Source organism: Lipomyces oligophaga (genome assembly GCF_038497815.1).
Source record: "Lipomyces oligophaga strain CBS 7107 unplaced genomic scaffold V1516scaffold_7, whole genome shotgun sequence".
Lineage (NCBI taxonomy): Eukaryota > Fungi > Ascomycota > Lipomycetes > Lipomycetales > Lipomycetaceae > Lipomyces > [Lipomyces] oligophaga.
The window spans coordinates 42,953-64,179 of record NW_027117791.1 but is presented as its reverse complement, the minus strand read 5'-3'; the positions used below and the strand labels follow the sequence as shown (position 1 = coordinate 64,179).

At 43.1% G+C, this 21,227-nt stretch overlaps 10 protein-coding genes across 10 annotated transcripts; 7 read left to right on the top strand and 3 right to left on the bottom strand.

Moving 5' to 3' along the window:
* Position 1: 1 nt before the first annotated feature.
* V1516DRAFT_679431 (uncharacterized protein) lies at positions 2–3,490 on the bottom strand. Its single transcript, XM_066922930.1, has one exon. It carries the CDS (start codon positions 3,082–3,084, stop codon positions 229–231), a length of 2,856 nt encoding a protein of 951 aa, XP_066775495.1. The 5' UTR covers positions 3,085–3,490; the 3' UTR covers positions 2–228.
* A 104-nt stretch (positions 3,491–3,594) lies between these two features.
* V1516DRAFT_654626 (BOP1NT-domain-containing protein) lies at positions 3,595–6,633 on the bottom strand (the record flags this gene model as incomplete). Its single annotated transcript, XM_066920304.1, has 3 exons — positions 3,595–4,856; positions 4,907–6,053; positions 6,204–6,633. The coding sequence occupies 3 exons, from the start codon at positions 6,628–6,630 to the stop codon at positions 4,016–4,018; spliced, it is 2,415 nt and encodes an 804-aa protein (XP_066775494.1). The 3' UTR covers positions 3,595–4,015.
* Positions 6,634–6,839: 206 nt separating this feature from the next.
* Positions 6,840–7,331, top strand: V1516DRAFT_679428 (uncharacterized protein). Its single transcript, XM_066922929.1, has one exon. It carries the CDS (start codon positions 6,902–6,904, stop codon positions 7,181–7,183), a length of 282 nt encoding a protein of 93 aa, XP_066775493.1. The 5' UTR covers positions 6,840–6,901; the 3' UTR covers positions 7,184–7,331.
* A 136-nt stretch (positions 7,332–7,467) lies between these two features.
* On the top strand, positions 7,468–9,050 carry V1516DRAFT_679427 (uncharacterized protein). The gene is made up of 2 exons (XM_066922928.1): positions 7,468–8,207; positions 8,271–9,050. Exons 1-2 carry the CDS (start codon positions 7,674–7,676, stop codon positions 8,982–8,984), a joined length of 1,248 nt encoding a protein of 415 aa, XP_066775492.1. The 5' UTR covers positions 7,468–7,673; the 3' UTR covers positions 8,985–9,050.
* Positions 9,051–9,073: 23 nt separating this feature from the next.
* V1516DRAFT_679425 (uncharacterized protein) lies at positions 9,074–11,063 on the top strand. Its single transcript, XM_066922927.1, has one exon. The coding sequence runs from the start codon at positions 9,130–9,132 to the stop codon at positions 10,915–10,917; it is 1,788 nt and encodes a 595-aa protein (XP_066775491.1). The 5' UTR covers positions 9,074–9,129; the 3' UTR covers positions 10,918–11,063.
* V1516DRAFT_679423 (uncharacterized protein) lies at positions 11,064–13,450 on the top strand. Its single transcript, XM_066922926.1, has 2 exons — positions 11,064–11,382; positions 11,427–13,450. The coding sequence occupies exons 1-2, from the start codon at positions 11,150–11,152 to the stop codon at positions 13,294–13,296; spliced, it is 2,103 nt and encodes a 700-aa protein (XP_066775490.1). The 5' UTR covers positions 11,064–11,149; the 3' UTR covers positions 13,297–13,450.
* A 107-nt stretch (positions 13,451–13,557) lies between these two features.
* On the top strand, positions 13,558–16,900 carry V1516DRAFT_503996 (uncharacterized protein). The gene is made up of 2 exons (XM_066919122.1): positions 13,558–14,276; positions 14,324–16,900. The coding sequence occupies exons 1-2, from the start codon at positions 13,681–13,683 to the stop codon at positions 16,743–16,745; spliced, it is 3,018 nt and encodes a 1,005-aa protein (XP_066775489.1). The 5' UTR covers positions 13,558–13,680; the 3' UTR covers positions 16,746–16,900.
* Positions 16,901–18,706, top strand: V1516DRAFT_503997 (uncharacterized protein). The gene has a single exon (XM_066919123.1). The coding sequence runs from the start codon at positions 17,055–17,057 to the stop codon at positions 18,375–18,377; it is 1,323 nt and encodes a 440-aa protein (XP_066775488.1). The 5' UTR covers positions 16,901–17,054; the 3' UTR covers positions 18,378–18,706.
* Positions 18,419–19,240, bottom strand: V1516DRAFT_679416 (uncharacterized protein). The gene is made up of 2 exons (XM_066922925.1): positions 19,193–19,240; positions 18,419–19,148 (listed from the first exon to the last, which is right to left on the bottom strand). The coding sequence occupies exons 1-2, from the start codon at positions 19,227–19,229 to the stop codon at positions 18,490–18,492; spliced, it is 696 nt and encodes a 231-aa protein (XP_066775487.1). The 5' UTR covers positions 19,230–19,240; the 3' UTR covers positions 18,419–18,489.
* A 139-nt stretch (positions 19,241–19,379) lies between these two features.
* Positions 19,380–21,222, top strand: V1516DRAFT_679415 (uncharacterized protein). The gene is made up of 2 exons (XM_066922924.1): positions 19,380–19,860; positions 19,918–21,222. The coding sequence occupies exons 1-2, from the start codon at positions 19,531–19,533 to the stop codon at positions 21,202–21,204; spliced, it is 1,617 nt and encodes a 538-aa protein (XP_066775486.1). The 5' UTR covers positions 19,380–19,530; the 3' UTR covers positions 21,205–21,222.
* Positions 21,223–21,227: the final 5 nt, after the last annotated feature.

Here is a 21,227-nt window from a genome sequence, read left to right as displayed (position 1 = left end):
ATCTATTTCTCGATCGTGAAATTCAGGTATAGGTACAATCATAGTTATGATAAGGCGATGAAATTGGAGTTAAATGGTCTGCTGGTTTAGCATTGTCTGTACATATTTCAAAAAGCATATGTCTAATTACTCATGAACAACTTCCAGTCCATCTCCTTTTCATACAAACATAATCAATAGTATACATTAACACTCCTTTCGAATTAAATTCTGTGAATCCTAAATTAGTTATAAATACAACCCCCCCTTTCTTCCTATTTTATACACGGGTAATCCTCGTCTGAGCCTATGTGTGCGCGGATCTACGGCCCCTTCACGGAATCCAAGGGTCGAATCTTTGATTACCGGGACGACATTCTTCGGAACGAGTCCAAAAGGACCGCCTTCATCTATTATCTTCGACGCTGTTTCCCTATCAAAGTGCTTGCTAGTCAAAGCAGTACGGTGCACATGTAACGATCTTAAATTAGATCCATCAAACAAACTCTTTGTCCTAGCCTTTCGTCCCGGCCGTAATGCATTATTGTTTGCGTTTGCTTTTCCTTCATTCCTTGTTAATGAAACCATTGAGGCCGATTCTCCTTCAAATAGAGGGAAAGGCGATCGTGAAGAAAATTCTGTATGTTGTCGGAACGCAACGGAGTCAACAACTCTACTTGTCTTGAGGATAAACGCATTATCTACTGCGTTAATTGAAACTTCAGCTCTGGAATTCTCAACTGATATTCCGGGCGAATTGCTTGCTCGAGTGGACGATCTTGTGAAAATACGTCGACCCATCGGACTGAATTCTGATACTAGTCTTTCATGCTCCTCGGACTTTAGAACTTCCGTTCTCGCTGTTTCCAATAACTCGATTTCGGATGTTGACACTGCTAATTCCTGAGAAACTGGTGTTCGAACATCCATACTCTCACACTGATTAGTCTTACACATTTCGATTGGATTGATAGGTATTTCCCTTTGCTCCTTCGACTCAATAGACTTTTCTGCTGAGGGTTCTATCGATTGGAGGGATTGCTGCATTTCCGATTCATTATTTCCTTCTTCATCACTTTCGATTTTTGGTAACTTGTCAAAATTAACCTCAGAATTATGTGGTGATGCACTACTCTCTGTTGTCGCAGGGGGACTCTCGACTCCAGATTGTGTCAATGATTTATCCCCTAATTCATGCTGTAGTCGTTCTAAGTGTCGTTCTAACTCTATAATTTTTTTCTTCTGAATTTCCATCTGTAATGTCAAGTCCTGAATTTGTCCATCTTTTTTCTGAATTGAACTGGTCAGATCGTCGATTCGTTGCTTAGATTCTACTTTAGTCGCATTATCTTGCTCAAAATACGTTTCCCATTGCTTTTTCTTGACGGTCAGTTCGTCCTTAACTTTCGTGTATTCCACAAGCATAACAGCCTGAATCCCACATTTAGAGCATCTCTCTCCCGCAGCTGGGCCGCTTTCATCAGGAGCGATGTCCTCTGACAAGTCTTGATTCACTAGTTGTTGCGCCGAATTATTTCCTAATAAACAATCATTCCTTGAAGATGAAGAAGGAGATCCAAACAAAGGCGAATCACAATGTTGAGAATCTTCAAGCACGTACTTTGATTTAGATTGGTTCGATCGAGGTGTCGAGCTGAAGTCCGCAGATTCCGATCTTTGCGACTCTGATTCGACTCTCGAGTGCGGACCAGGCGTAGAAAATAGCTGAGAGTCTATTGAATCTCGATTATACATTATCTCCACTTTATTCTGCACCAGTCCAATAGGTTTACTCATCCCTAAAGTACTAGGCGGTGTCTGTGATGATCGACTCCCGTAAGAGTCATACACCTGACCACGATGATCTGATTCGATTTTCGGCCTTTGATCTTGAATGTGTTTGGGATGATAATAGCTATTAGGTTGGACTCCATTGTGCGATATTGCAGAAGGTGATAAGTGTCCATGTGACGGGTAGTTGTATACATCCTGACTCCGACTGTCAGCAGAGGCGGGAATATATGAACTATACAATGATGCTCCAGGAGTAGAATTCCTTTGAGAAAGTGTCATATTGGAGGGATAAGAATGAAAAGCTGTCAGAGGTTGCGACGGCGGAGGAGGAGGAGGTGGTGGCTGGGTACAAAACTGCTGCGAAGAAAGTGTCTGTGGAGAAGAGGTTGATAGAGGAGCTTGGGGGGAATACGGCTGCTGATCGGGAATTGGTGCACAGTATGGATAGTATGGATGAATTGATGAGTGAGAAGGAGGCTGTGAGTGAGTAGAGAAAGGCTCTGCTGATCGTGCACCTGAAGGATGGTTAAAATTATCGACTGGACTTTCCTTATACCATATTGGAAGATTCAGATTAGTCCAACCATTGACTGGAGGTGGTGGACCTATATATGGTTTATCTGGCGGAGGTCGGCTATGCGCAGGTGAATATCGCGGCTGCGGCAAGACGAAGGGACGAACAGATGGCGGTAGTGTGGACCCAGACTGCGAATCCGACATATGATTTACATGGATATCATGGCCATCACCGTAACGCGGAAACATAATAGTTTCCGATTGTGACGGTCTATCCGATGGTAAATATCGAGGTGGTCGAGGTGAGCTCTCGAGATTGTCTAAATTTGATGTACTAGAGGTTGGATAAGGCGAGCAAGGTGCCACAGACGGAGTATTCGGAGCCGGCGGCGGATAGGAAGAAGTTGGCCATTCTTGCACATGCTTGCTAAATTGCTTAGAAGGATACGAAGAATACTTGGAGAAATTAGAAACCGCTCGTGACAGACTATATATATCAAATACACTCACAGAGGGATCCGATTGACGCGTTGCTTGCGTTATAAGATTTGACGGAATAGTACATTGCTCTGATTGAATTGCTGTATTTGAAGAGACCAACGCAGGAGGCGTAAAGGCAGGCGGCACAGGCAGAGGGCTGACTTGAGAATTAAATGCTTCCATTAATCTCCTGCGTTTCGGTCCTTGTGGTCCTTGTGCTCGTGGGGGAGTGTTCTGCTGAGAGCCTCCAGAATTCGAGGGCGACGACGAGTCCCGAGAAATTGCTTTACGTTTCAAACTAAAAAGATCAAACATATCCGAGAAACGAGGTGCTTCAATCTTTATTTAGCTCTGTGTATAGTCTGCAGTAATTGCGAAAGAACGGAAGTGAACAAAAACCAAACAAGAGCGGGGAGCTAACGGATAACCAAAGCAGGCTGACACAGTAGCACTTGAATAATCAAAATGAAATAAGCACATCAATATGATACGCCATTATACCATGAAAAACTCTGGAAAAAAATAACGTAAGAGCAATTGAAGTGTGAATGCTGTTTAGGAGAGATTGGACGGTCCTTCCCACTTCAGCCGAATTCAGTCAATTTTGGATCAGCCCACGTTTAATTCACGTCAGTTTTCGTCAAATCCTGTCGATTCAATGCGATTCCAGTCTGAATCTAACGAAACTGTGTGACTTTCGGAAATCACTTACAAATGGAGGTTGCTGGTTGTCGCCGAATTACGGTGCTCCTAGCAGTACGCCATCGCGAAGAATGTAGTAATAAGGTTCTGGTATACAAATCCGTGATTACGTAATTTTTTATATATCAGTTTCAGCAGTATTTTATCTACGATGAACTGTATTACTATCTAATACTACATTGAATATATAGGGCTATACAATACTTAATAGCATAATCAACAAAGTAGTTTATTACAATAATAATGATAATAATGCACAAGAGAGCTCATTAACCATGAGTGACCATGAAGTCAAAATCCACACATCAGAATTCGGTGGTGAGCATACAATCTTAGTCAAACTAAATATAATTGATACAGCATATTCAACGTAAATTTAAGCTTATGACCTCTGGACACTAGATCTCACCTTGAGCTCAGAATAAGAAAATATGCTAGGCGCCCTAAATCGATGTCACTTTGGGATCGGATTTTCCAATATTAGCAATCTAAACAGTCACACGAAGCGTACACAAATACAATTACAAGCTCTTGAGTATTCTTACTAGCTTGTCCAAAGTCGTGCTGTTCCATCCGCCCCTGCACTGAATAGCCAAGCCTCCGCAGGATGCCATACGACTTTTAGCACGCCCAATGAAGCAACAACTTTGTGCCCCTTCAGTACTTTTAAGGGAACCAGTAACGGGTTCTTCATCAAATCATCGTATACCGTACCATGAAAAATGTTGATATAACCATCATCACTTGCTGAACAAAATAGTGGTAGACGTCGATGGAACCGCACATCTCGAACTGCTTTTGTATGGTATCGTAAGGTTCGATACGGCTTGTTACTCAAATCCAGATCGTGCCAAGTGACTCGCTTATCATACGAACCTGTCAACACGTTATCTCCTTGAGGATGAATGTCAAACGAAGATAGCCATCGCGCACCGGGCTGCAGAGCCTTTGCCAAGGTTTGTGTGGAAAGATCATAGATTCGAACATATCGCTGTGTCGCAACATACAACATTGGTTTAAACGGATGAAATTGCGCTTGCTGTACAATTCCCTTTGACTTCCGAAATGGACTTTGAGTTACATGCTTCGATAGTTGGTGAACTAATACTGCCTGATTAGCCCCTTCTGGGGAGACGCTGACAAAATAATCGCCTCGTCGGTGCCACGCCAAATGCTTGACTGTTTTTCGACAACTAATCACCACATCGACTCCCAATGCGCTGAGTCTATCATTCGGCCGATTCCATTTGCCAATTGGCTCCTTTGCGGATGGTTCAGACTGATCCTGCGTTGTGAAACCCCAGCCGGATGATAGCATTTCTTGACCAGTCGTTTCAGTAACAATATCAAACAAAGGAGGCTGGCAAATATAAAGGTTGTTTCCACTATAAATTAGTATTTTAGATTAAAAATAAGAAAATTGTAGAATACTTACGCAGCAATTGCCAACAGTCCGCATTCTTTAGTCGGGTTCCATTCTACAGATTGAATCGGTTCAACTTCCGTCTCAGTGAGCGGCAACCTCCACATTTCACGGCCGGTACCAACTTCCCATACTCGGATCGTACCATCATCACCACCTGTCGCTAGCCATAAACCGGAAGGATCAATTGAAATCGCACGAACGCGGCCGTTGTGGCCAGAGTAAGTAACTGAACATTTTATTGGAAATGGCCGCAAGTCTTGCGGTAAAGGAAGCTCAGGTAATAGCGATTCAGGGTCGATGTTCAATTTATTTCGACGTACTCGTGGAGCGAGATATAAATCCAGACATCTCTCAAATCTTTCGCGAACTGAGTTTTCATATCCTCGAACAGCTCTTAAAGATGTAAATTTCTGAGGAAGATAATTCTTTTCTCGCTCAGCTGGCTCTGTATTAAGCCATGCTTGTTTTTCTTGCTCCGTGGGTAAATACTCTTCCGGTGGATTATAGCTCTCATCGTTCGTAGGTTTGGCTAATTTGGGGGCAGGAATGTTCATAATATGTTCAGGCTGCTGGGGTAAATCATCTGCCCAGATATCAAACACTGGCAGAGGTTGATTTGAATCTTGCTTTGGTTTATTCGGGACAATATGGCCTTCTCTAATTGCACGGACAATTTTCATGACTCTTTTAGCTTCATGTTTGGAAGGGACAAACCGACGCTTGGGTTCGGGTGCGGACGATAGCGGCATCGCTTCGACTTTGGAAGAGAACCATTCGATTGTATCTTCGTAAGGAATTGACTCTCCAGTCGGTTCTCCTCGTTGAATCTTCTTTACGAGTTCCAGCTCATCTTTTGTAAGTTTCAGATCTGCACCAGAGCTTCTATCTAGTAATCCAGTCCAGCCTTCTGGGACGTCGATCGATTCTAGCAAGGAATCCAAGGCAGAGCCGGCAGCGGGACGCATAATCCGCTTGCCATTGATATCGTAACCTACATGCGGATATTCATCATATGCAGACAAAGGAATGTTTCCAATGGTGTTGGATTCCTCGACATCGCTATCGTCACTGGAATAATGAGGATCGATTTCTTCAAATATAGGCCGCGGCTTACCGTCGGCGCCCTTCGTGTAGTATAAAATGCGCGGCCCAGAAGCTATATCCTCGGTTTCTGAAACAGACGTATGACTCTCTAAATCACCGTCTAAACCGTTGACGAGATACTCGTCTTCAGAGGAGACAGAGGATACATCCTCTGCTGGGACGAGTTCAGCTTGATCCCAGTTGCTCTGATTCTCCTCATCACCGTCGAAGACGAAATCAGCGCCGAGAGAAGTATTTGATTCAATCTCCGCACCTTTATCCACCTCGTCCTGGTCCTGCAATTCATTATCTGAATCAGAGAGAGCACCGTCAATTATGCTAGAAAATTCAGTTTCGTCTTCATCTGGATCGTATTCAGTGCCCTCAATCACTTCTTCTTCTTCATCTTCTGCGTCTTCTTCGTATTGATCATATTCTTCGTCTTCGTCTTGATCGCTGAAAGCCTCCTTAGCTTCCTCATCAAAAAGCCCTTCTTCGCTATCTGTATTCTCACTATCACTCTCGCTCTCACTCTCACTCTCGACGACCTTCGTCGACGATCGTCCCTTCACAGGTATCACAGAAAGACGACTACTGGGCTTTCCAAATGCACCATTCTTTAACGCAGATTTCAGCTTTCTTTTCACCATTACCGGAGAGTAGAGGTTGAGCTTGGCTCAGGTTACTGAATAAATTTATATATTTTGCTGAAACTGCAATGGAATAAGGTCGGACAAAAAATTCTTTGGGAGTTTAATTTCAGGGGATGTAATCACGAGGTTTTGGTATCAAACACAATTCACATGTAGGTTCAATATTTGAGTGGGACGTAGTTTATCCTGTACATATAGTATATAAACAGATTCCGTACTGTCGATAAGGTAAATAATTTACAGCTCAAATGAAAAACTAACAAATAAGATGGAAGGGACTCAAGATAATGGAATTGTTACATATATTGAAGCCATTGCTCAACTCCCTCGAGACGCTTTGTCGACAGAACAAGCGCGATTAGAAAACTCTATAAAACATTTAGAGCGCTCGAACGAAGAGATTGAGAATTATATCGAGCAAGAGGCCAGAAATGGGAACCCACAAGAAGAGAAAGAGTTAAAAGAAGTTATAGAAGAGAATCAATTTGTGATTTCAGGTCAGAAAGAGAGAATAGAGCTAGTTAAGGGCGAGATACGTCGGAGAAGATAAATGATTTAGTTTTATTATTTCTTTTTTGTTCTAAGGTATAAAATGATCAAGTGTTCAAAATTTTACGGTTGGATTATATAAAAATATTTGACGAATCTGTAAATATAATATATCTTTTATTTTGGGCCAGCTGCATCATAGTCATGACATCACTATGTTTGTCTTCATTCAATAAAAGACATACTATTTTCATGTCTTTTATATAGCTGTACTAGGAAAGATCATTCACAGTGAGTCGAATAATATTACTCAGCACTTACATAACGACCTTGTAGTGAGCAGCCCGCTAATTGAATGAAACAAGTTGGGAGGAAGCAGGTGCTGCACAGAGGCCGGTATCAATACAGCGGGAAACGGCAGTCGAAATAAAACTGTCTTCAATTAAGAATAGCCCGTAACAGAAATCGTGCTGATTTTTGCTTCAGACAGCCTTCCTTTTGTCGACTTTTCCTATTCATAAAGCGTCGCACACGACGTCGTACTTCTCGCCATGCCGTTGTCTTCGCCTCCACCAACGAAACCAGCAGTCATGACGAAACAGGAGAATAATCCGGCAGATGTTATGAAAGACACTATTCTGTCGATAATTGACTCAATTGTCACTCCTTTGCGGTCGACGACATCGGCAGCCAAGAAAATTCACGTCAGAAATATTGTGTCTAATCGCCGACTGCAACGGTCGATTTTAACCGTAGTAGCTTTCATATTCTTTGTTTTCTTCTCGATTTCATTTATAACGGCTGATCGTAATTCAGCACTGCCTTCTTCAGCTGCAAGTATGCCTCCAAAGACTCTGTCACCAATAGCGAATTTCAATCAAGTTTCCAAGTTTCGGGGCGAATCAGACCCGATACTGGAAAATCATATCGATGCAGCCTTGGTCAATATCAGAATTGCCCAGGCCGGCTCGTATGATCCGTCGGTGTGGCCAAACTTGATTTTCCAAACTGCTAGTTCGCTGGATCCCAAATTGCGCGAAGCATTCAGCACTTGGCCTCGCATGAATCCGGAGTATCAGCATCGAGTGAGTGCAAAAATGTTTTTGAGGCAGAGTTCTCGTGACATAGATCAGTTCTAACCAGTTTAGCTTGTGGACGACAAGGGAGGAAAAGAATTTGTATCTACTGTGTATGCCTCTGTGCCCGAGATTGTCGAAACTTATATGACTTTCCCGCAAGCAGTGCTCAAAGCAGATCTGTTGAGATATCTGATTCTTTACATGCACGGTGGAGTTTACTCGGATCTGGATGTGTACTGTCGCAAGCCGATTCATGAATGGGTACCCAAAAAACTGTGGGAATCAAATTCGGATATAATTGTAGGTGTCGAAATTGATGAGCCGTACATCACGCCAGATACCATGACCGCCTGGGGGTGGATCAAGTCGTACGGATTGGCGCAGTATGTGATTGTCGCAAAGCCGTTTTCGAAGCCAATTCGAACTGCAATTGTGCGGACGATTTCCCATGCGTATCAGCTTGCCAAATCTAAAGGCAAGAAGCTTCCATCAGAGATCCAATCATATACACCGAATGAAGTTTTCGACGTCTCCGGAATTGGCATGTGGACAGACGCCGTAATGGATAGCATCAACTTCCGTCGGTCAGATATCACCTGGTCAGATCTGCATAATCTGAAGCTTGCTAGACGCTTTCCGACGGATAGTGGAGCAGCAATCATTTTACCGATTAGATATTTCGGCAATGGTCAGTTACATTCTGGAGCTGGAGAGTTCGAGCAGACGGATGCCTGTGTTTCTCATTTATTTGCAAAGGATTGGCAGAAGCGGTGGTTTTGGTAATCATATCAAGAATTTAATATTAATAATATGTCCGAAATAATTTAATTCACATAATGTGCACTATAACCCAAACGATATAAAATGTGTCCGTCTGAGGCTCCATTTTCATCACGTAACACTTCGTGCTCCTCACACCCACGTTGAAATGGAGAATAGGCAAAAATATGATACCGGACCGAAAGAGCTTGATGATATCAATTTTTCCTCGTTCTTAGGGGGACATGCTACTGAAATGGAGCAAGTTGTCTGTGAATCTGGGGCTGTTGAGTCAACGATCGTTTCAGAAGACTTATCTGGAGATGGATCACGGCCTAGTTCGACCCCTGCAATCGTGGATAGCATTAGAGAAGAATTGACTTCAGAATCATCAATAAATGAATCTTCTCGAATAAATAAAAGGGAAATCTCTGAGTTGAACTCTGATTCATCATCAGGCCCTGGTTCAACGCAGGACAGCTTTCAAAACATTCAGAATGAAACCGTCCGTAATGTTCAGGGTGCGCCATCATCGACTTTCCACGGACCGATTCTTAATCTCAACATTCCTCGTGTACTTCCACATGAACAAGTATTTCCTATTCAAGTTGGCGATACGCTCTTCCGGCTCTCTGGCGCTTCGCTGTCTTCTGACGCTCCTTCGTACTTCACCGCATTTTTCAAAGCTCAACGGCCAATTCAGTCCTCACCTGGAGGACCCGTAACTTATCCTACTTTATACATCGACCGGAGTCCCGATGTGTTTCGTGAAATTGTAAAGCATTTACAGGGATATTCGGTTGCTCCTCGTGATGAATATCAATTTGTATATCTCTACGCAGACGCGCACTACTATCAGCTGCCGAAGCTTGTCAAACTGCTATACAATTCTGACATTTTTGTACGAATCGGCTCGAAAGATTTCAGAGTTCCAAAGGAACTACTCAACAGCCCAGGCGACTCTCCGAATTTCTTTACGCTTGGTTTCTCCTCATTCTATTCATCACCACAAGCGGTATTTCCTGGTACTCGGGGCCTGATTCGGCCACCAGCCGTTCTTCCCCCAGCAATCGGCACTCATTCTGATCACTTGTTTGATCAACTATTGACCGCTTTACGGGGTGGTCCTCTCCACTTTACTTCTTCAGATCACCGCGATCAGTTGATTCGCGAATGCAGGTACTATCATTTCCGTGGTCTGGAGCAGACTCTAATTCCGTCCACTATTCAAAAGAATCTCATCTCTGGTCGAGAAGAAATCACTCTGCGGTGCTCAGATATTCGTCCCGCTGGAATAGAAGTCGCAGATGAAACCGAGGGGAAAAGATTGGTCAAATATAGACGGCCGTTTACAGATGACATATCACGAGATTTGATTATCCAGATACCAGGCGAAGAGTTGATACTAAAAAGCTACGATGTAACACAGACGCAAACGGAAACATCGAAATGCAGATGGGGCGTGGAAGTGCTGGGAACAGCGAAATCTGCAGACAAACTGCGGACATTGATTGGCAAATTTCCGGACTCGGCAAAAGTCATTCTACCTGAAAAGGACGCAACAAACATGCCAATGCGGTTTCCGTGTGAGTTGCAAGATTGTAAACTGGTTATTGATGGTCGTGAGATTTTGGTTGTAGGTCTGGAAGATGGTTATGTCGAGTGCTTCCGAATAGACAGCGAGGGTCGTGATTTGTTTGACGGTATTAGTGGTAGTGGTTCCAGCAAAACTAGAACTACCGAATCTAGCACCTCTAGTATGGCTGCGCCCCAACTGAAACGCCAACGAATTGAAGCTTCCTCTCATTCATCTACTAGATGTCCATCCAGTCTTGCAGTTGAGCGCGCACAAATGAAATTGTACGTTTCTCGGGGACGACTAATCTGGCAACTTTTGATTGCGGAAACCATTTCAAGTATATTCGAGCAGAATCGTCGTCGCCACTTTTTGGACTAATATTTGTAGAGTTGGTTAATTTTAATAAATACTGCTGTTGCCTTTGAGCCTATGAGGAGTTTTTTGGTAAACTACAGAGGATTGGGTATCAGAAGAGCAATGGGAGTTAAGATAGTTCTTTCCCAATTCAACCTTCTATATTCACAATATAGTGAATACACAGCGCAGTGCGGTATAATGTGCTAGCAAAAGCTAATAAATTATTCCAGCACAAACTATTCAATATTATGTAATGGCTCTATACAATGATTTGCAAACAAGAAATTTCTATTCGTTCACTGAAAGTCTCAGAAGCATCCGAGCGCAAGAGCCAGACATATATAGCGACAGATCTCCACTCAAGACCAGAGAATTAAACCAGTGGTTGTTCTGCTTTTGTGCGTTAAACTTTAACGTCGAAGTTGGGCCCGAGTTTGAGTGTATGTATCCGATACTCGACTTTTCTGAACAAGATTTGAAAACTATGTATGTGTTTGATTTGACTAAGTGTATGCTTTACTAAAGAGCAGATGTTTTTCGTCGTTTCCGGAACAAAGCTACTCGGAGACAGTTGAATCTTTCCATTCGTTCAGATTCAAAGTTACTTCTCCGAAAATTCAGTTTCCCTCGTCAGCTCAAGCGCGACTTTTGACGCGGACACCCTTTCCTGCTGACCGAGAAATGCATGGCTACGTTTTTTTCCAGCAGCGCAAAGACCGCTCTAAATCAAGAAATTACTCACAGAGAAGCTTAACTCTATTATCTGCGTTCGAATTTCCGGCAGTATTTGAACAATGTATTCGACGACTGGCTGACATTGCGCTGAGAACAAGCTCTACGACTGCGCTGTTAGCAACTCTACAGACCGCTGCAGTCCAGATTTCGAGATGGCCTGCTCCAGAGATGATCATCAGTCGCATGTCAACCGGAATACCAGCAAATGATTCCTCGCCGACAAAGTCGCCCAAATCCTCGAAACTATTGAAATCTCCTAGATCACCTGCCAAGTCACCTAAATCACAGCGGAGACGAAAAGCGATTGAACTAGCATATTTAGGCGAGAAAATCAAAATTTGTCTGCTTAGCTCTGATCCCACCATGCCTTTAACCGATTTTACGTCTGAATTACCCTCAGGGAATTCAAATTCCGCTATGCTGTTTGGTAAAGTTGGCAGTTGGGTTCAGCTGCTATACGAGTTAATCGATCCGATAGACATTTTTACTATTTATGAGCAGATAATTCTCGGTGGTTCCATAACTGTTCTAGCCTCAACACCTGCCGACGCAAGCCAATTTGTGACAAATGCAGTAGACTTGATTAAGCCGATACCATATTCTGGGTTGATCCGAGAATATGCTACTTTGGAAGGTATATCGGCAGGAGACACTAGTCTTAATAAGGCGATTCCGGGAATCACGGGCACAACGAATCCATTTCTAGCTCAGCATGTTGAAAAGGGAATCGAGAGCAATAAGCTGGATACAATATTGGTAGATTTGACTGCAAGCAAACATTCACCGTTTTCGTCAAAGTCTTCGTCAGATTCAAGTACAGATCTACCAACCATGAAGGTAAAATTTTTACCGGTTATACCAGATATGATGTTACCGAATATGGCAGCAACACAACAGGCTACAGTTGACTTACTTTACCCTGTCACGGCGACCGTCGACTGGCAAAGGAAGTCATTCAAAAAGTTACTTACCAGTGCAGGAATCATGCGTCCTGCAAGCTCCGTACATGCCTCCAGTCCGAAATTTTTAGTGCGCGACCTTGAATTTGTGAAGCAGGTAAAGTTAATGATGTCAGAGATTGCAAGAATTCAGTCTGTTGCCAGTGTGGCTTCGCAGGCCGGCAACATAGAGGGTGAACCGAGCGAGCAGGAGACATCGGCGGCGATCGCGGCGCTAAATAGGAAGCTGGATAAATACCTGCGATTATATTTCACCGGTTTGACAGGTAAGATATTAGCTCCAATTCGACGATACATGTTTGTTGCAGAAATTACTCCGAAAAATTTTTCATTTTCAGGTTTCATGAATAGACTAGGCAAATTAGAAAAGCAACTTGTGTTGGGAAATGGTGGTTTGACCGGTCACGAAGGAAGAGTGTTGAATGGTGTCGGACATACTCTAAGGTCTGTAACTGGGTTTGTTCGAGGACAAAGATTGAATAATCGTTGTCCAGAGTCTACTGGATTTGATTTTTCTGGCGAATCAGCAGATCCAAGTGATTCTGAAGGTCTGACTTCCTCTACTCCAAACACTGATAACCGAGACGATCTCTATCTCGAAGCGGTCCGTCCCGCACCTCATATTTTTTTGGATTACGCCAGAGCGATGCAGTTCTACAGCCGATTATTGGTGACTTCTAATTTTGAATCGTGGTGTTTTCTATAGCGATGCGAAGATACTCCTCTGACAATGCGAAATATGAGAAATATGAGTAGTATATTATATGTAGAGGACTAGAAGCAGGATAATTTGCACACTGCCAGACTACGGTATTTATAGATGTGTAATATAGTGTAATATAATGCTAATTATCTAATATCTTGTGCGTTGTAGAATAAATGAAGTCAAAAAGAAATGATTATCATTCTGCATTCTACCCCATAATCTGATGTAATCCTCATCTCCTAGTCAACTCCCACTCAAGATGAGAACCACGGTATTTGACTACTCAATAGTTTTCTTTTGGCTCGTTAAACCAGTTTACTGCAGGCTGCTACCAATTTCTTACTTTTCTCAACAGATGACTACAGTTGAGGAATCGCGGTAAATATGTCCTATCCTGCGCATCCGCCTCCTCCTCCACCCCCGCAAGCGTATTCGCATCCGGTCGTCTCTCCATACCAGCAACCAGATCCAAATCACCCTCATCCGCCGTTTTATCCTCCGCAAATCTCGTCCACACTGACCCCCATAGATTCTCCTTCCAGCATTGCATCGACATCGAGAAGATCGTTTTTCCCTGTTGCGTCACTCATCAATCCTGTTGACGCCTTTCCGCCTACCCAGTCGTTCAATGTGCGACCTTTGCCTCCTCCAGCACAACCTTCGCAAGTGACGCAGCCCACTCCTCCCCAAGATTCTCCAGGACCTCCAGGACTTCCGGGACCTCTACAAAATCGACCGCCGAACTTGCAGTCTCCATGTCTACAGCCAAACTTTGCTTCGCCTCCGCCTCCCCTTAGCACTTTTCAATTTCCGCCGTCGGCTACAGATGACCTCAAGCGTCCTAGAGCCTGCGATCATTGCCGGGCTTCGAAAGTCAAATGCGTTGCAAATGAAACAGGTCCCTGTCGCCGCTGTCTTAAAACTATGCATGCCTGCGTATTTACGATTTCAGCCCGGAAAAGACAGAAGAGAACAGACACGTAAGTCGGTCAGATTATCTATTTATATTTAGATGTTGATTATTCAGTCGTGTGGCCGAGCTCGAAAAGAAATTGGAACAGCTTACTCAGAAACTTGCCGTTCAGACTGGAGTTCTTCCTTCAAGTGATACTATACGGAGCAAACAAGGTCAGATCCAACAGGAACCCCAGATCGGTGCTCAATCAGACCATATTGAAAACCATCTCCAATCTGACACTGCCCAATCTACAAGTGTCCAACCAGAATCTTCATTGAAACAGCTCAATTGGCTATCTTCAAGTCTTTCCTCTTCGGCAAATGTCTCGGCCACCATTCCTTCTGCCTCTCCTATCAGCTCCACCAGCCCTACTACATCTAGTATCTCGACTAGCACAAGTTCTCACCAAAATCCGCAAGCTGACTGTCTAGTGCAAAATGCTGTGATTTCCAATAAACTATCCGATTCAAATGGCCTTGGTGACTACCTTAATGAGCGAGAGTATTTCATAGAACTCAGCAAAAACCAGTATTCGCGACTCGTCACCCCTTCACGGATCATTGAGGTTCTCACTAGATATGAAATTGACGATTCGCAAGCACAGGATTTATTAGATTTATTTATGAAAACCAAATACCGTCAAAGCAGTTTCCTCTCTTTACGATCTGATATTAAGTTCAGCGTGCTATTACAATCAAAGCCGATTCTGGCGTTATATATTATAGGGATTGCAGCAAACATTAAGTTACGAACTTTAGCAGATTTTCCTGGAAAAATTATGACGGAAGTATATAGAATGATTTCAGAACAAATGTTTCTGTATGGACAGCGATCTATCGATATTATCCAAACGCTGATCATGATGACTGCCTGGTTCACGCCACCTGCAGTTTTTGCTTGCGAAAACTTTCTTGTGCTGAGTTCATGTGCGGGTGCAATTGCAAGAGATCTGGGATTACTTGAGTTTGGAAGCGTGTCTGAGTCCGACCTTAACAATCATACTCTGAGCAACAGATCGCGCAGATCCTGCGATACTTCTCAATTCCGCAAGCCACCCAGAAGCGCTTCCGATGCTGACGAGTTGGAAAATCTTCGAATCGCCATCGGAGTTTATACTGCTTCAAGTGTTTGTTCGACTGTTTTTCGCTGTGAGCCATCTATCCGTTGGTCGAAGTATCTTCAAGAGTGTTGTGATATTCTGGAAGCTCGTGCCAAAGCTGATAAAACAGACTACACGCTGTATTGCCTTGCACGTTTGCAAAGTCTAGTGGATAATGTTTTAACCATATTACATTGCGACGACGGAACCAAACCAATAGATATCAATGACCTTCATACAAACAAGATGGTGTCTCTGTATGAGCGGTATCTTATAGATTGGAAAGAAAGCAGTCCCGATGATCAATATTTATTAATTTGTTATCATTCAAGTCAAATTATTATACACGAGATTGCGCTGCGAGTCGACTCGAACCGGAGAGCGTTTAGTGCACCATTCAAGCTCGAGAATTTGGGACAGGACACAGAGCTGCAATTACCGAGTCCAGCAACCGCTGAAGCGGTGATATGGTGTATTTCGTCGAGCCAGAACTTACTTGAGATATTTTGGGACTGCGATAACTCGGCAGTAGTTTTTGCGCCGTCTCATATTATTGGCCGAGTTATTTACGCGTGCATGGTCTTAATGAAGATTGCGTTACTAGTGCTGAAGACGAAGTCGATGATGTCGATATGTACGATCGAGACTGTGAATTCGGAATATTATCTTGGTCGGACTTATCAGAAATTGTGTGCGCTTTGTCAAGGGATGAGACATTCGATTTTATTGTTGAAGTTCAAATTTGTGCTGAGTAGACTTTATTTGTTCCTACATGCACAGATGGAGTCATCAATCAAAAAGAATGATGTATCGGCCAGAACTATGCTGCCATTTCAGTCTGAAAATGACAGGGGTCCGGATTTGAGTACTGCTCGACATGAAGAACCAATCAAGCAGGATCCTACATCTATTAAGCATGCTTCACAATATGATCTTCCTGCGCGTAAATTTCATGGTATTATTCAATCAGCACCTCATGTACTTACACGGTTGGATCAGAACTTTGAACATGAACTACGAATGCCAGATTCTGGATTAGCAGTGCATGAGCATATTTGGAATGAGGCATTGAAATCGTTCAATGAAGAACCAACTAGATCTACACCTAATCAAACAGATCAAGTGCCGGAATATTCGGATCCAACCAAAGATTATATGTCGCAAGATAAATCCAGAACCCAAACCTTGGACAATGAACAAGGTCTACATACGTCTTCGTCGCCGTATGATCCAAACGCAGACTTGAATTCTGAAATATCGAGAACATATGAAATGGTTTTTGAACAATCAGATCTGTTCGATATGAGAGGCTACATCGAAAATGGATTCCGGCTAATCATGTTTAAACAACCAACCTCCTTGGAGGAGGACCCAGATTTAAATTATTGGTGAAGTGGCTATACCTATTTGTTTACAAATGCTATTTTGCAACCAGGATCATAGGATTATCTAATGCATTCGATGTTAGGGTTAGTTATAACGCCTCCCAATTTGATTATATGGATGCACGTGATTGGGATAAGGACGGTCTCGCCACAGATATCGTCATTCAATCTGTCAGTCAGCATTATGCGCATGCTTTGCTTTGCGAGCGGGATATCTTATAGTATTTATTATACTATAAATACAATAGCAGTTTAATAGTTTAGCGTGCAATAGCATTATACGTTATCTCTGCAGATCATAAAAATCAATATTACAATGGTAGCGAGGCACAAGGTCTACAAGGCCTTGTCGAATATCTACCAGCGAGCAGCACAGGCTAGTCGACAAGTTCGCGAAGCTTTCGAGGATTCCTGGCCTCCTGGTGGATCCGGAAATGGTAGAGGTGGTGGTGGTGGTGGTGGATTTTGGATTGGAGGACGGCCTGCTCTTGTGCCAGTCCGGGTTCCAGTTCGGTCTCCGGTTCGAAGAGGACAGCGGTATCTTGCAACTGTTGCAACAGTTGGACAGAAATCCGTTTTCAGCTCTCAGGCAGGAAACGAATTGAAACTGTTTGCAAATACTCCTGTCAGAATATCTAGTCTCAAGCACGGCACGGCGTTTCGCCCTCGATTCACTGGTGGCACATTGCAGCGTTCAATGAACGGGTACTCGTTACCTGGATTCCGCACGCGAGCGTCAGTCCGATATTTCTCATTCCATTGCGGCCCGTCACCTGTTGAAGTTCTTACGAATTTGTCTGCCTCGCTTTGTGCTTCTGGAGTGGGCATCAATCGTCTTGCCCACTCTGTGAATGGCCAACAGGAAGGTGTTTTGTTCCAACCCAATCGTCCAGAGCTTGAGACTCTTGTACAGTTGTCCACCCGTATTCGTCGTCAAATTGCTACAGTTTTAGCTTCGGAAGCCATGCACTGCAAGCACATTGTACAGATGGAAAGAGTGGATTTGCAAAGCTGCGAGTTAGCATCTGAGGCTGCAAATAGGATGAAGCCTTCTAGTGAGTCGATCGCCGCAGATGCCGCTCGGCTCACTTTTGATCTTTCGCCGACGTTTGCATTCTCGACAATCAATACGACATTGACATCTGATTTCGTAGATGAGGAATTAAGGAATTGCATCGAACGCACTTGCGATGATTTACGTACAGTTCAATCTGATATATGTAAATTATCACAACTAGGTGAACTACGTTCCGAGATTGAATATGGTTCGTTCGGCCGCATATGGTTACATGTCTATTTTGGTGATCGCACGGCCGAGCAGATCGAGAATATTTGTCGTGATTTGGAAATCGTTCGTGGAATTGTTGAGCCTATTCACTTAGAGTTTGGTTCGGACAATTTTTCCATGGTGTCTGATTATTCGGAAATTCCAACGTCGCATTCGAGAACTCCCTTCAGCCTTTCAGTCTCTTCGATATCCTGGTCATCAGTACCTTCATTGTCATTCTATGAGGATACAGTGGACATGGATAATGGCTGGGCTCACACGATCGGAAGCGATGATTCCATTTCACTGTCCGATAGCAATACACCTTCCAGTGCATGGATAGTGAATAGCGAGATCTGGTCAGAAGCATGAGTATATGGTTCACCTGGGATGGAGTTGTGATATTTATTGGATTTCATTGGATTGGATTTTGTTGATCAAGATTAATTTGAGTAGAACATATTACATAAATAAAGATATAAATCTAGGTTTCATTCTGGAATAAAAATTGGATGAAATACTCTCGATTGTCCTTATCAAAGTAAGTCCATAATTTCCCTGGTCTCTTATCAATTTCTCTAGACGGGATTTTGAAAGCCACGGTTTCGAAGGGTTCTGCTGCGACGAGCAAATATTGAAACTGTTTGTTCTGCATTGAATTTTCAACTTTCTGTTCAAACGCCGACATGAACCTGTACCTAGGCATGATTTCCTGTTGAACAGCTGGATACTGTAACTGAAACGTTAGACCGATCTGTCTTGATTTTGGGTCGCGAACTTTTGTTATTCGATACCCTGGTCTTCCTATCTTAAGAGTATTTTTTTTCACTTGTATGCTCGATGCTCCTCCGGGAAGTGCAGACGCTATTGATCCAGGTGGAGCCGTCAGCAGCAAACTTGACTGGTCACGCTGATCCCTAGCAGCACGGCGCGCAAGATTTGTCTGATGTTTGCGGCCCTGCGTGTGCGCTAGATAGCTACCGTCATTCAAATGAACAGTCAAACATAATTTACACTCGAAGGAGCCTAGATGATTTTTGAAAAAATATGGATCTTTTTCGATATCAATTGTTTCCAGTGCCAACTTCCGAAGTCGTTCTCGCCGTGCTGCATTTGTCTCACTGAATCCAGCCACGCCACCGCCTGTAATATCAGCATCGATTTAATATCTAATAATTCATACTCACTTCCTTTCTTAGATCCTGCCCGGTTTTGATAATCCATTTTAATATCTACTCAACTGTACACTAAATTAAAACTGAATAAGATCAAAAGCAAAAATAAATTATATCACGTGTAAACACGTGATGTAGGGATAGAAGGCAGCCAATTGGGATATAATAAAAGCATGATATTTTCGTTCACACTACTTTACGAGAATAGGCAATATTATTAACGTTCTCATTCTATCAGTATAATTATTGATTTTCAATTAGTTGAAACAATTGATTAATAGTAATTGTTTGGTTGTCTGGCTATATGAGGTAGAGGGGCGTGTTGCCATAAAATTGATTGAGATTGAGGAATGGAACGCGCACAAATGAGCATCATTTTGAGAGCGACTAGGCGTCCACCATGCAATTTTAAATTGCCTTTTCAATATTTGCATGGCCGAAGACGAGATCAATGGCAGATAATTCGAGCATATCGTCCAGTTGCAAAAGGGACTATGTCATTTGCGCAGTTACTCGCCTCATATGAAAAGACAGCGGGTCATCGCAATCAAGGACAAGCATCTAGTGAAAAGAGCCAGTCGAATGGGAACGATACTTCCTCAAACAGACCTTGGCTAAAGAAGCAGCCAAATAATGATTTGTCTAACCCATTCAATGTGCTCAAAGTTCAAAGCCAATCGGTAAGTCTACGATATAAATTGCAATACCTTCTTTGATCTGATCTAACAATTAAATAGCCCGGGGCTCAAGTTCACTCAAAGGTTGACTCGTTATTTGTGTCGACGCGGAAGAAAAACAATAGCAAAAAATCTCGCATTTCTTTCAGCGCTCGTTTGGCGGATCTACATCTCGAAAAGCTGCGTTTGTCCCGACAACGAGCGTACAACATGGCAAAGCAGCTTGAGAAAAGTAAACCCAACCCTTCCGGTGTGTCTACGTCAGATTCAAACTTAGCAGATTCAAACTGGCTACGTGCAGGCAGTATCTCGAATCCTGATGGAACTCTCAAGAGCGACTTTGTGAACAATGCCTTGTTTGACATCCAGACAGATTCTTCCGGTTCTCTATCTGATTCTAGAAAGGAGTATAAATCGTCGAAATTTTCACGACAGAAATCAAGCTTAGCGAAACGAGAGTGGGTTTTTGAGAAAAGTACTGTTGAGGCTTTACAAGTTGACGACGACAATATTTGCGAGTTTATCGATCTTCGCGGCAACGTGCATGAAAACATGGCCATTAAGGACGCCAAAGCGATGTTGCTGGATGGCCATGCTTTGGTGGTTGTTAAACGTGGTGCGGATGGTCATAGAATGATCGTCCGTGCCATGGAACGATTAGTTGGTTCCCAGAAGCCAACAAGAAAGGAGGAGTATGACGAAGACTCGGAAGCTGTAGAAAGTACATCCCCTCAGATCAATGACAAGGAAGACGCTGAAGATAATGAATACGATTTTGAACAAGTTGTTATCGTCGAAGATAACTCTGCTTATAACAAACCTCAAAAGTCTGCAAAGCCGATTCTCGCCGACAAAACGTCAAAATTTTCAAGAAAATTTAAATCTGATATTTCCAAGTCCGAATCGGTATTTGACTCCACACCTGAGTCAAGTTCTGGGACGAGATCAGCATCCACTTCGCAATTTGCATCAAAATCCTTGGCAAATTCTGCAAATACAATTTCAAATTCGGATTTGGCTTTTGGCTCAATACCAAGTAACGATCTCGATCAAGACAACAGAAAGATATCAAAAGATATAAAAGTGGTCGAGCTCAAATGGTCTATTTCTGAGCAAGACTTGAAACGCCAAAAAGCTCGAACGATGGCTAAGCATTTGAAAAAGGGTAATCAGCTCCGCATTGTTCTAACGAATGGTCGACGGCGTTCGTCGAGTCCGTTGGAGAATGATGATAAGGATCAGATTATTGCCCTGGTTGAGTCAATATGTGCGGATGCTGGTGGACGATTTGTGCGTAGGATCGATGAACCGAATAGTGATGCTGTTAGTTTAATATTCCGTCCGTAAAAATATATTAGAATCAACTTTTT